Source organism: Hermetia illucens, chromosome 3, assembly GCF_905115235.1.
Source record: "Hermetia illucens chromosome 3, iHerIll2.2.curated.20191125, whole genome shotgun sequence".
NCBI classification, from domain to species: Eukaryota; Metazoa; Arthropoda; class Insecta; order Diptera; family Stratiomyidae; genus Hermetia; species Hermetia illucens.
In genome coordinates this window covers 161,816,915-161,831,152 of record NC_051851.1, presented here as the reverse complement: position 1 = coordinate 161,831,152, position 14,238 = coordinate 161,816,915, and the positions used below count along the sequence as shown (strand labels likewise).

The 14,238-nt window shown below is 43.8% G+C and overlaps 1 protein-coding gene across 1 annotated transcript in view; it reads right to left on the bottom strand.

The window, feature by feature from the left end:
- The window catches only part of LOC119651375 (integrator complex subunit 3 homolog), an 87,271-nt gene extending 73,641 nt beyond the window's left edge, over nucleotides 1-13,630 (bottom strand). The window contains exon 1 of the mRNA XM_038054950.1: nucleotides 13,108-13,630. Coding sequence (XP_037910878.1) covers nucleotides 13,108-13,200 — 93 coding nt within the window. The 5' untranslated portion in view covers nucleotides 13,201-13,630. The remainder of the gene's footprint in view (nucleotides 1-13,107) is intronic.
- Nucleotides 13,631-14,238: the final 608 nt, after the last annotated feature.

Below are 14,238 nucleotides of genomic sequence, written 5' to 3'. Positions count from 1 at the left end.
GGCAGCATGGAGAACGTCACTTATAATAAAAATAGCATAATCAACTGCCGGACTCCGCCTTGAACTTCGTCCAAAATTTTTCATCTATAATTATTAGTTTCTCCATCCCCTGTTCACGCTGTCGAAAGCCTTTTCGAAATGGATGAAGAGCAGGTGGAGTGGAATTCTGAACTCCGCATCCTGTTTCAAATCGATCTGAAGAGTATTGATGTGTTAAGTGAAGCCGTTTTCTGCGTGGAAACCAGCTTGCTTTCTGTCCAACAAGCTCTCAAAGTGTTCCAGGATAAGTTTGACTATTATCATTGCAACCGCAGGGAGCATGAGATAGGGAAATTTATTATTATTTGCAGTCGTTTTTGCCTTCCTGGCCAGTACTATTGTACTGGTAATTCCCTTTTGTCACTATACACGATACGCTGCATTTCCGTCCCCACTCGCAGCGGCAACAAGAGCCTTCCAGTTATATAGAACCCATGACGCCCCATAGAGACAAGAGGCAGAGGCAGAGGCGAGAAGAGAAATATATTATAGCAAGCTTAAGATATACGGAGGGCCCCTGACAAATCATAAACAATATAAACACAATGCCTTATGCCAAGACACAGAAATGACTCTGAATCGTAATTCGTTTGGGAAAATATGCGAGAAGTCTAGCTACACCAAATGGAGAAGAATCAAGGAAAAGTCAAAACAACAAATTTAGTTAAATTTACCCGCCCTGCTTCACAAGATACCAAGGTAGTAACCACAGTAGATGGATACCAATAACTTCCACCCTAGCAGAGGAAGTGCATTACTGGAACAATAAGAACGATCTTCCGAAGAGCACATCCATCTATGGGAGTTATTAGGCAACTGTTTTCAGCGGAAGGGGATTTCGAATGACATACCCCATTTCTCGAATTCACGATTTACAATTATTTTAAAAATTTATTATAACAAGCCCGGAGATCTTAACCAACTGAAGGATTCGACCCGACAGCATACCAACGCGATTCTACAGACATGTTTAACAATTATATCCTTCGAGAGATGAATGCTGATCCTGAGCTGGACGACCTAGGCGATAGTGTGATAGATGAGTTTACTTTGCGACTTTAGGGATCTGCCCACCAACCGACCTAATCACTCACTTCTTGTCTTTAAATGGACATTGCTCTCGGTATCAACCAGTAGACACCAACCATAGGTAGCCTGCTTCTAAACCTAAGAAAACTTTTGAAACCGTATGACAATAGAGGCTCGCTTCTAAGCTTGTTGAAATCCTCAACTTCTATCCGTACCTCTAAGCTAATCCTTAGCTTTCTATAATAGATGGGCGAAAATCCAAAGTCAATCTCTAACAACACCTTTCATCCCCATATATATGTTCCGCAACTATTCTCCCAAGGTTCAGTCCTTTCAGTTATTTTGTTTTCCCTGTTCACCGCTGACCTACCTAAACTGGGTCCTGGCCCTAATCTTATCCTATCCCTAATCCTACAATACGCGAATGACCTGATCCTGTACATGTCCGCCAAAAATATTTCTCTCAGCGAAGTTGGGTGAGCTTTATCGATACTTTAGCTGTTGGAAACTAACCCTTAATCCCCAGAAATATATGTATATATACAATTGTGTTTCTTGGTGAGACGATGATACAAAAAATGAGTGGAGACATTGCCGTCTGTTCCTTAAAATCCATGACACATCCTTTCCTACTGTAAATGGAATCGCATACCTAAAAGTGTCAATGAACTCTCGCCTTTCCTAGTTATCTCAGATTTCCAAGGTACTGAACTATGCAAACGGTACTTACAAATCCTTATATCTCGTCCTAAAAGCATTCAAAAGCCTTCTGTTACCAACAGCTTATAAGACCTCTCCACATTTTTTGCTTTATCTTCTGGCCAGATAGTTCACCAACAAAAAAATAAAGATTCCGCCTGAGATAACGGAAGGTTCTCCGCCAGTGCTCTAAGAACTACAAGAACGAAAATTATTCCCAATATATTTCCAACTCAACTTTATATGATCCCTGAGAAACTTCTCACCTCTATGATGTCCCCGTTCGTCAATCTCCCTATTGTCCTGAGAACATTAGAGAAAACCTTCTCCGTACTCATCTGTTACCTTAACTCCTCTAATCCATACAGTCTCAAAATCGCCTCTTCGACCCCAAGGTAGAGAAGCACCGGTAGTTACTCCCAGTCCCAATTTACGAAATCTACCTATTCTTAGTATCAATCCCTAGCTTCTAATCACCAACCCTCTCCTACATATATTCCATACTGCAACCTGTCCCTAATCCTACTCCTGCTTTCAACCAACATTTTACTAAAACTTCAATGATTGGAGGTTTTAGCTTTTCCTCCAAATTATCTTGTAACACTTCCTTTTTTATAAGTAATAATTTAGTTTAGTCTTTAGGAAGTGGCAGTAGATAGGTCACACTTTAAGGAGAGGCGACAATTGTATTGCGGACTACGCCATGCAGTGCAATCCCAAGATAGCCAACGATTGGGTTGCCCCAAGGGTACTTGAGGCAGAACAGTAGATGAGGAGTGCGAGCGTCTCGGGAAGTCGGAAGCCGAAGGATACGCACTATACCCAACCAAGGAGCCAGGATTGACCGGCAAGATATATGATGAAAATCTAAAGTCGCACCTATGATCTCAACAATTTGACCGTCTGAAGGAAGCAGTCGCCAGTAACTGCAGACCCTATGATTTATTTGCCGGCATATACTAGTCGAAGATAGAGTCATGTACAGGCTTAGCTTACCTTTACTTCAGCTAATTTGCAGCAAAAGCGATCATTCAAAAGATATTCAAAAGATAAAGATGGTGCCTGAGAAAAGAGATATCATATCAAACCTGCATCGGAGAGCTGCTTTGCCTACTATCTGAAGGCAAAAGGCGTGAATGGATGTCATGTTCCAGATAGTGACAAATGTTTGGTGTATATGTAGAAAGTAGGAAAATGAGGTTGATACAAATCACCGAGAGAGCGAAGATCGTCAGGACCTGCTTTTCCAGATCATTCGACAGTCAAAAGTTGAGAGTGGCGGTAATTTCCAAACCATATCAGAATTATGGTTGTACCGCTTAGGTCACGACGCGATGATTGAGTTTGTTGGGCGTCAGCCTTTCGATCCCCTTTGAATCCGAATCCAGGTCGCTATGGAGGTTTGCATTCGTCTTGATGCTTGCTTCGCTGCTGTAAGGGGCACCGTTTTTACACATGAAAAAATTAAGGCCGCTTTGGGGACGCCTTCGACAGGCATGGAAGATTGGGGAGTTAAGAGTGGATTTGGAATTGTGTCAGTGTGATTTGGATAAAATTTGCAATCGCATTTTCTCGTTGATCTGACCTGGGCTTATCAGTATGGTTGGGAGTGCAAGCAAGAGACCCCACTTTCTGGGAATGGGGAGGGAATTTTATTCTTTTACTGCCTTTTTACTCTTTACTGCGTAAAGACCGTGAGACGATCGTACAGAAGAGACGTTACAGGCGAAGTGCTGTCTCTGAGAACACAAGTCGTATAAACGCAAATCAAGCTTTGGTAGAAAACATGCTGGACCAATAGCGCGATTAAATAAGGATTCTAGAGGGAGAGAAAGGTGAGTTTTGACAAGTCTTGGATTGAGAGACTTGTTAACACTTATGAAGGGAATCAAGTGGTTCCCGAAATATTTAGTATTTGCAAGATCAATACATATCACTAGCGAATAGAAAGAAGCAAGTCTTAATTATTTCAAATAAAAGTCTTAGATATTGCAAGTGTGTAACCACCAATACCATCCATGTCACAACAACCCCCAGTTATTGGAGGAAGGTTCACCGGTTAATCGGGGAATGACATAAGCTGTTGGAGCTTGGAGTACACTCCGAATCTAACAAATGCCTAAAGGAATTGAACGGACGATTGCACCGGCTTAAGAGGAATCTATAGCGAACGCATGCCTTGGGGTTGAGCACTGATCCAGGCATGATTTGTATGCTTTCAACGATGGAGCTGCTGACCCGGTGAGGGTCTCGTAAGGGCGCATCCTTCGAGAAATCTTCCATCTAGCTTGCCAGAAAAAACGCCGTTTTCTCGGAGGGGAAGTTTGGCCGTAAGGCTTAGGCATACCTAATGCACGTGCCGTAGACACAGGGACCTTGCTCGCGTTGCAAAAGATGCCTCAAAAGCTACTAGATTCAGGGAATTTTTTCACCGACATTGAGGGATTCCTAAGTCCGCCATCAACTTAATGGTAGACCGGAAACAAACAAAATTTTATTTTAGCCTCGGCCGGCTTAGGCCTAAAAATTTTACATGGCGCTTTTGTAATCGTTATAATTTATGCACATGACGTGTTTTTGAATTAATAAAAGGGGAGCAAATACCACCTTGTAACCACTTCGGTCACGCTGCTCCCAGGGAGGAGGTGAGGCAGCGTCTGACGAGTTGCCTCTGCCCTGGACGAAACCGCAAGTCTTAAACGTTGCAATAGATTTTCAACTAAAGCCATCATCAACTTTGAAAACGTGAAGTGTGGGAAAATCTCGACTCAGATTAGTTTTGCGCCAATCGCTCTAAAAAGTTGATACATTTATTGGAATGTTGTGCGTTCATAAAAAACAGTAAAAAAAATAGAGGGAAAAAAATGTAAAAACCATACCCAACCCCCAATCGGGACCTCCCCCCCTCAAACTCAACGTTGAAAGATGTAACTAACTTCATGTGTGGGCGTTCACAGTTCCCACCTCCCCACCAAATTGCGTGTCAACCCGTATGACCGACAGACAGACAGACAGATAGATATTGAACTGACTTTATTAAGCTTTTGCTTTTACAAACAAGTTTTTCGAGTATATGCACACACATAACATGGAGGTAGGACCTCCAGAATAAACCGCAGCCTATATGGAAAGCTAAATGGACGGCTGCAAGCATGAGATAAAAGACTCACCTGTCCATTGCCGATACCAGGAGAAAATATCTTCTCTCGAACATAATATTAAGAGATAACTTCATGTTTGTCTCCGACAATCGTCGGATTGAATTTGCTAGAAACGGTTTTACATCCTCTAAAAGATTAATATCAAAAATAAAATATCTTCGGCGTGTGTATTGGTGATTTTTCCTGGATTTTCCGGAAATTGATCCCCTATTTTTGGTACATAGGTCCTTACTTGCTTACACTTTCCTACATCTCCTCCAAGTATCGTGAAGTACAGAATATCCCCTCATAGAATTGAAGGAAGATTTCATTGTTTATGATAAGGAGAGGGTTTTATTAAAAAGGGAAATGATATTTTAAGAAAAATCTTTTTGAAATTTATGTCCTGCACATTCCCTCTGTAAATTTATATTATAATAATCCTATTATTCATGAAGTAAGTAAATATATCGCATCATGAATGGCGTTACTCGCCCACGGCTATCACAATTCCAATTCTCAATGAACGTTAAAAATACTCTATTTCTGGGGGTTGATGGTGACTTGTCTTTTTTGTTTTCCTTTGAAAAGTTCAATAGAGTGGATTTCACCTCAAGTGATGAAAGGTTCATTGAAACAAAGCTCTCTATTCATACTTGAATACCATCGCAGTGACTAACAACGTCAATTACTGGATTTTCGTACATTGGATTCTAAAATTAGAAGTTGAGGATTTTCAATCATGGGTTCCATTGGAAGGAGGAAAGTAAATGTTAGAATTTGCACGTGGGATCCTGACCCTTGGCGTCATTGCATCACTAATGTGTGATTATTGATGTAGCCTTCTTGTAACGTTCCTGGTAATTCAAGAAATTGTTATCTCTTGAAACCTACATATGGTTAATTACTTCAAACCCGGGTTGAAAGGGAAGAGTTACTGATGTGAAGAGTCGAAGAGCAACTTTTTAGGTTTTAGAGAGTGAGCGACTCTATCACTTTAACTTTATAGGGATATAAATAGGGGGTATCACTCAAGACAAGAATTTCCCAGTGTTGGATTTAAAATGGGTTTAAATATTGTTTGAAATCGTTAGGTTATTCTGAAGAAAGGATAGCGCCAGATTAAATCCTATTTTTGGTCTTCAATAACAGTCACCTCCCTTTCGCCTTTCAAATGGGAAGTCTATTGATGTTATCGTGGCAAAATTTGATCTGCCAACCCTATCCCCGGAGCGGGAGGGGATAAAGACGGTATACAAGAGGAAGAAGAACATGGTCGACGACATTAAGGGCGATAGCTGTGTATTGAAAGAGAACATGGTCAATAAATGGCAAACGCTGGTTTGGACGAATGTGTAATTCGCTTCGCTTCTAAAATTTACCGGAATGTCGTCCGTTCTGTGGCTCTCTATGGTTCTGAATGTTGGCCGACTATAAAAGACAATGAACGGCGTCTTGCGGTAATGGAGACGAAGTCGGGATAGAAATGCTGGTGTTCAGCCAGCGAGCCAGCAAAACTGCATTGAGGGCATTGAGCAGTCCTTTGATCACTTCAAAACTCTTTCAGGAATGTAGAAACTTATTGAACTGTTCCCAGATTCAATACAGTGGAACTACTCTGAGTACCCGGTCATTTTGGTGTAGAAGGAAATGAAACCTCGAATGCTTAAGAAAAAGAGGGTTCAATTTCCCCTATGCTCGGATCCGAACCGGCATTTGGGGTGTCCGTAGCATTGGCTAATCTTCCAATAAAAAACTGTGAAGAAGTTTCCCATAATGACAGGTGGCAGAGCCTTAATGCTGGCAAATACACCAAACTTTTCCTGTCAGAACCAAACAAATCGGGTAGCATCACATCGACTAACAGAAATCCTCCGATACCTAAACGAATCTAGGATTTTCCGTTAGACGAGGGAATCAAGTACTTTACCTGTTCTCCACTGAAGCGCTTAACGCGACACAAACGCCAAACTATATATTAAGTATAATCTTCGACTACGAAGCTACTTTACGATTCGGACGAATGGTCGAAAATGTACCATCAAGAAGACTACATTCAGGAGATTCGCCTCTCGGCGCATTGTTTATTTATTTGTATGGTGAAATAAAAGCATTGCACATATTCAACGTTCCTCAATCATTTGCGAGTGAATATACTCCGATGTTGATGTAATGCATGTGATGGGGAAGCATGGGGGGTACAGGAAGTACCTCTGTAAGTTTGATTTGGATTCAGATTGTATTACGTTTGAAGGTGCAGTAGGAGATGCAGAGCATGTTTTCTTCACCTGCCCAAGATCCGAAATAATAATAATCGTTGGCGCAACAATCCAATTGGATCAGTGCCTTGAAGTGTGTTAGAGCACTTCATTCAAGACCGTAACGGTGCACTACAGGATTATAGTACCCTATAGGAGATGTGGCCAGCATTGCGAACTGATTTGAATAAGAAAAACTGACGGGTTTATCAAAGACAAAGACAACTCATGATACGATGCCTTAACTCGGCCATAAAGAGAGGAAGAGTGCAAATAACTCCTTGTTACCGATTTTGGTTACGCTCTCTCCGGCAAATTGGCGACACACATGCATTGCTTTGCAGGTAGCAAGTTTTTTTTAACAAAAGTAGATGAAAGACCTAGCATAATAACGTGTTTGTAGTGTGATGTGAAAGACAGAAGTAAAAAGGAAGCAAAAGGATATCAAATATGAAGAAAATTAATGAAATTGCGAAAGGTTTTTTGAAAAGTGGAGAGTGGAGAAAATAGGATCAGGAGCTCAAGAAATCGATCTTTAAAAAGCATTAGTCTTAGAAATCGCTTCAAAACGGCTGATGATGTTAGAAGCAACTTTATCGAATGGGGCTGAGAGGAGCACCAGGCTCCACAAGGACCGTAGAATAAAGGCTCTAATAGGTTGCACTTTGTGCACATGGACCCGTTAGAACGTGTTTGCTGAAATGGAATGGAAATGCCTTGAGTGAATCAACGAGCATGATTGGAAGGATGCGGTTTTGTCATACAAATCGAAATTCAATATTTCTCGCTTCATGTAATATAGTATGTCCACTGAAAGATTACATTTTCCAAACAATAAGGTATTAAAGGGGCGGAAGGATTTGTTATTATTCGTATCACCAAACTGGACGATTGCTTATGTTTGAAGGGACGACGACCAAGACATGATTGATTATAAAAACATCCTGGAAGAAAATTTGATATCTTTCCCCGAGGATCAATTTACGCATATGGAGCCATTAATTTTCCAAGATAGGTCTCCTCCATGTCATCGAATTCAATTGATAAATGCCATTTTGTTGTCAACCTTTATAGTGTCCTCAACCAAAGTCCGCAATTGAAACTTTTCTATCTTGTCAATATCAAGTAAGGAATTATTTACACGAACTTCGCGTGTTGTGTTTGTCCTCGCCAAACAACAATCCGGATCACCCAATAAAGTCCTACTGCACTTGCCTTATTGAATATACATCGTTTCTCTCGGTTATCATTTGCTTGAATCCTATGTCATGGATGTTTGTGTTTGTCCTGCCATAGGTTTATTTCTTGAACGGCAATAAATGTCATGATAGTGAAACTGATGCACAAAAAAAAAACTATAACTGAACTTTGCCGTAGCCGACCCCAAGACCGGTTGTGAAAAGAGAAGGGGCTGGATTGCTTCAGTCTGAATGATTGTACGCTAGACCAGCATCTGAAGGGATACGTGAGGGAAATGCAGGAACTTTGCAGTCTTGCAGATTACTCACTGAGGAAGCTACCATCACACTTGGCAGTTGGGGATAAAATACGCCACCAAAAATGAGAAGGGAAATTTAAAGGTCCGGTACGGATAACCGGCGGGAGTCGTCTAGCTTGGTGACTGGGTCGGGCTCCCGTAATAGACAGCACGGCGTCGAAACTCCTAATCGTGGGGCGGTTCGACGTCTAGGCGTCACGATGACCAGGAGCATTGCTCCGCTTGCTGCAGCTGTTTCGCCATAATCTGTGGCGATCATTTCAGCAGGTTCGCATAGGCAGCGAATGAAATGAACCTCTTCATCTTCCGCTCTTATTATGAAATAACGGCGAGGCAGGTATAACATCCTCTTTTTCCACCAAAGATTCGTCGAGCGTTTGCCGTGATTCGTGCACGTGTCTGTGCAGCAAGTCGCAGACCAGTTCCGCTTTATTACTCGCACCGGTATATCACGGCCATCATCAGGGAGCGTGTTCGACTTGAGGTCATCACGGAAACTGGTGACCGAGAGTCGATGGGAGCAGAGGCGGCGGCATCAACAACACCACGCTGCACTGCGGGCAACAGTGTCAATACTCGCCGAAGCACTCTTCTCTGAAGTCTCCGCGTTATTGGTTTGAATGACTGAAGAGATCCACCATGGAAAATTCGTCTGGAACGTCGGCGGGACTCACTAAGGTAGGGCATGCTAGGCTGATTCAAATCAACACTGGCAATGCCAGCAGCCGGGTGAGAAATAAAGTGCACAGGGTTTACAGTAACTATACCATCACCAGTGAGGCACCCGTAGTTGAAATCCTGGACACACTAAAGCAGAAATTTTCTGTCATATGCAGTCGGTTACGACGATATGACGAAACTCACTCCAGACGTATTCAGGATGCAACGTACGCGAGGAACCGCCGGAGTTTTTTCAGATCTCTCAACGAATCCCAACTAAGTGTCCAGACAGTACAATTTTTAGCGACGGAAGCGATAGAATATTGGGGTGGGCTTTGGGGGTTAACCGCCTAGCATGCTGAGTGGATTACCGCCGAAGGCACTCGCCATGCCACTACCCCTGGTATGAATTTTGCGGATGTTACCGAAGAGGAAATTCGACAAGTCATAGCTCGAAGAACTGGAGGGGCCCAGATCTGGATCGGATGCAGAATTTCTGGTATATGATATTTACCAGTATACACAGTCGGTTGGCACATTGCATAAATGAGGATTAGTCGACATTCACGACAACCGTATTCGCAAAATGGTTGAAAAAAACAGTGAATCAAACCCGATTTGTCAAGCATTGCGGAACTACTAACGCAAGACACGCTGCCCGGCTACTCATGGAGAAACACCGTGAGAAGCATCGCCCTCTTTACATTTCTGGATCTGGAGAAAGCGTTTGACCATGTGCCACACGAACTCATCTGTTATGCTCTCGACAACACTTAGTGCCAGAAGAACTCGTGCGCTGGGTTCGAGTGTATCAAAACCGTTTCATATCTCTGTTGACGTTCATCAAGGAAGCGCCCTCTCACCACTCCTCTTTGTTCTTGTTATGGACACCGTCACATGGGACATCCAACGTCCAGCGCCCTATACAGTTTTATGCGGATGATGTGTTCTTAGCGTCTAATAGCCAAAAATGATCCCCAGCAATTTGTCCAAAAATGGAATGACCGCCTCATGCAACAGGCTCTAAGAAGTGAATCTGAATAAAGCTGAGTTTTTGACGACCGATCCCTATAAAACAAGCACAATCACTGTCAGCGGCAGTGACCTGCCCAGAACTGAACGATTTAAACACCTCAGATCAACGCTATCAGCCAACGGAGAACAGCGTTATGGAATTGCTTCGCGTATTAACGCAACATGGATGAAGTGGTGTTCTTTGTGATCGACGTATCAACGAACGTCTCAAATCAAAAATTTACCGGAATGTCGTCCGTCCTGTCACCCTCTATGGTTCTGAGTGTTGATCGACTATAAAAGACAATGAACGGCGTCTTGCGGTAATGGAGGCGAAGATGTTGCGTTGGACTAGTGGCGTAACATGTTTTGATCACATCCGAAATGAGGATATCCGCGATCGATATGGGGTTGCATCGATCGTGGAAAAACTGGGAGAGTGGTGTCTTCGATGGTCACGTAATTTGCGCTAACGAGCATTCACTTGTCAAGATTGGTCTGAACATCGAAGGCGACGGTAAGGCCAAAACAATGGTGACTTGATACGCTGGATGGGAATTTGAAAGCCTCGCGATTGCACCCACATCAGGCTTTTGATAGAACCAATCACGACGAGCCGAACGCATTGGTGAACGGGATAAAGGCTGAAGTGGTAAAATACAATGCTTGCATATAGTTAACAAATTTCATCATCATCAACAGCGCAATAACCGATCCCGATCTAGGCCTGTCTCAATAAGGAACTCCAGATACCCCGGTTTTGCGCCGATGTCCATCAATTCGATATCCCTAAAAGCTATCTGGCGTCGTGATCTACGCCATCGCTCCATCTCAGGCAGAGTTTACCTCGTCTTCTTTTTCTACAAAAGATATTACCCTTATAGACTTTCCGGGCTGGATCATCCTCATCAATGCGGATCAAGTGACCCGCCCACCGCAAAATGTTGAGCCGGATCCTATCGCTCATAGATTTCGTCGTTATGTAGGCTACGGAATCGTCCATCCTCATGTAGGGGGCAAAAAAATCTTCGGAGCATTCTTCTCTCGAACGCGGTCAAGAGTTCGCAGTTTTTTTGCTAAGAACCCAAGTCTCTGAGGAATACATGACGACTGGCAAGATCATTGTATTGTGCAGTAAGATAGACGTTTCGAGCGGAACAGTTCCATATCTCGCTGGTCGAGTCCTACGCCACTCGGTTTATAGAAAATACAGCGTCACGTTCGGTTGTCACTTGTTCTGATTAACGCCACATGGTCTGAGCAGGGATACCATCCAAAAACGCATCTTTCTCCTCACCTGAGAGGTGAGAAAATCTCAACATATTTCACTATGTAGATTGCAAATGGTGTAATGGATAAGTTGGTTGAGCGTCAGCCTTTAGATCTGAAGTGTCTGGTTTGAATCCCGGTTGTGTCATAGATGTTTGTATTGTTTTGGGGCAAAGTGCATTTTTAGACCAAATTTCAATGGGGGTCAATAGAAAGTCATCCGCACAGATGGACAGTCCAAGCCAATCTGGAAGTAGATCTTCAAAATGAAAATGATTCGCATGCAAAGATTGTATTTGTTGAAAGAATTGCTGCAAGGACATGAGAGCATTGTTCGTTTTTGTCAACATGGAAGGGCCGATTTGCCACAATTTATCCGCTGAAAACTCATAAAAACTGTTCCCTGTAATTGCGAGAAATATTCCTAAAAATTACATTAATCAACTCATTGAAATGTGTCAACTGCACAACTATCTGCGAACGCTTGCATTTAAGTACATTCAAGAAATATGACACAGACTTGCCCGACATCCTCGCCGGAAACGATTTGCCACATTGGAACGGCGGCCACTCCAATCAGCTGATCACAAAGTGGATTCACCAAAACAATCGTTCCGAACATCCCGAGAACGCCGGACTCCCACGAATCTGTTAAATTTACAAAAAAACATTTCTATGAATTCTCGTCACCCAACTTCAATTCCAATTTATAAACATTTCGACGGAACTGCAATTTCCAACTGAAAAACACATTTTGCAATTTGTTGCTATATTTGGTTGCGCTGCTGCCTGTGTGCGTGCGGTGGCGAGTAGTGTGCGTGGAACGACAAATTTGACAGCCTGCTCGTTGCCATTCCAGTCAGTGCATTGGAATCCTTCCCGGCGGGGCAGCGGCGATGTCAACTCGGACACATTCATTTGCCGCCTGACCGCATTCCCGTCACTGGATGAACGACGTAGTCGAGAGCTTTCGCAACAGTGGGGAGCTTGGAAGAACATTCAATCGGACACACGGGTTCATCCCAATTGGAATGAATTACGCGCGAGCATTGCACTCGAAACGGTCACTCGTCGCCGATGGGGCGAGCAAATCGTCCAAATGCAGACCACAAACGTCTTCACCTGAAATGCATTCGTGTCGGCACTGTCGCACCACAAGATGGGGCACGGCAAACCCGGGTCGAACTAAAAAAAACTGCAACACTTGAGACACTCTTCCATTGACACTGCGGAGGGGAACAGAGCGGGGAGGGCCAGCGTATTCGCTACAACAACAAGACAAAGATGGCGGCCTTCGAAAAATCTCTCAGGCCAGCTCGGACACGACACCACTTAGACGACGTTTCCTGGCATTCTCGCCTGCAAATTCGCATCTGCTTTGCATTTCACATCCGGCCGGAGACGCTGGACATGAAAATCCGGCAGGGGCCCAGCGGACTCGCGGGCTACGCGTGCAATGTGGACTAGCACGGGCTGAAATTTGTTGGTTATCTTCGCCTACCTCCTCGAATTCGTCCCTCAGGTCGACGGCCGTGTAGACGAACAGTTTCGACTGCGGCGTGGGAAAAGTCTTGCACGTTTCCATTTTCTGCATGGGCTCCAAGCCCGCAGCACTGCAAAAACTTCGTTTGCGACTTGCCAGCGACGACGACGATGGCGACTCCGCGACCGTGGCGGCGGCGGCCACACGGGCGACCGCAGGAACCTCGCGACCTGCTTTCCGGAGAGCCGTTCCGGGTGCGGCGATCTGTCTCTGGCCGGGCTGATTGCGGCTTTCGGGGCGCTTAAGGCGATTTTCTAGCGTTCACGGCTCGAGTCCTTGGCTTTTCGGGGCAATCGGCGGACACAGTGCGCACGCCGTTGCTCAGTGGGCGACCGACGAATCGATTATGAACAGCGACGACGGCAGCCTCCGACGTTGACGGGACAATTCGAAATTTTCGACGAGAGCCAGCACAGCGCGAGAACCACAAGAACGATCCGAACTCCACGACTGCATGTCGGCGAAAAACCCGTGTCGGGCTCGCCGTCGGAGCTGGTGCCACAGTGGAAAGTCAAAAGCGTCCCGCTGGAAAGTGGAAACGTCAAGAGCAATTCACTGGTCATTGGGGATTTGACTAGACGTCATTTTATGAGCTTTCAGGATTCATTCGCATATTTTCTGCGTAGGACATTTAAAATTGAAAACGGGTGCATTTTCTGCAAAGTAAAATATGACAAAACACCGCAGGACATCTCCGTTCGCAATTATTCTTTGCAAACCTCTTAACGGCCACTTCAAATAATCCAAAGCTTGGGAATTGTATAGAAAGCTTTCTGCTATATTTACTAAACTTCAGATGGAAATTCAGATAACTTCAAGCGGCACCAGTTGCTCTATTTTCCAGAATTCAAATTTGCAATGTGATTCTGAACTCCAACGGCATGAGGGTAAAGAAAGTAGCGATTTTGCTGCTATCTGGCAAGATCTGTACTGCTTCCTACAAATCACTTAAGATTCGCCAAATCCTAAAGATCAAGCTCAAATCAATGAAGCCTATAAATCCGGCGGTACCCAGGTGTGATGTAATCGGTAAGCCAATCTTGAATTTAAACAATCCTCTCACCATTATCTAATTTAATGTGTTCACAA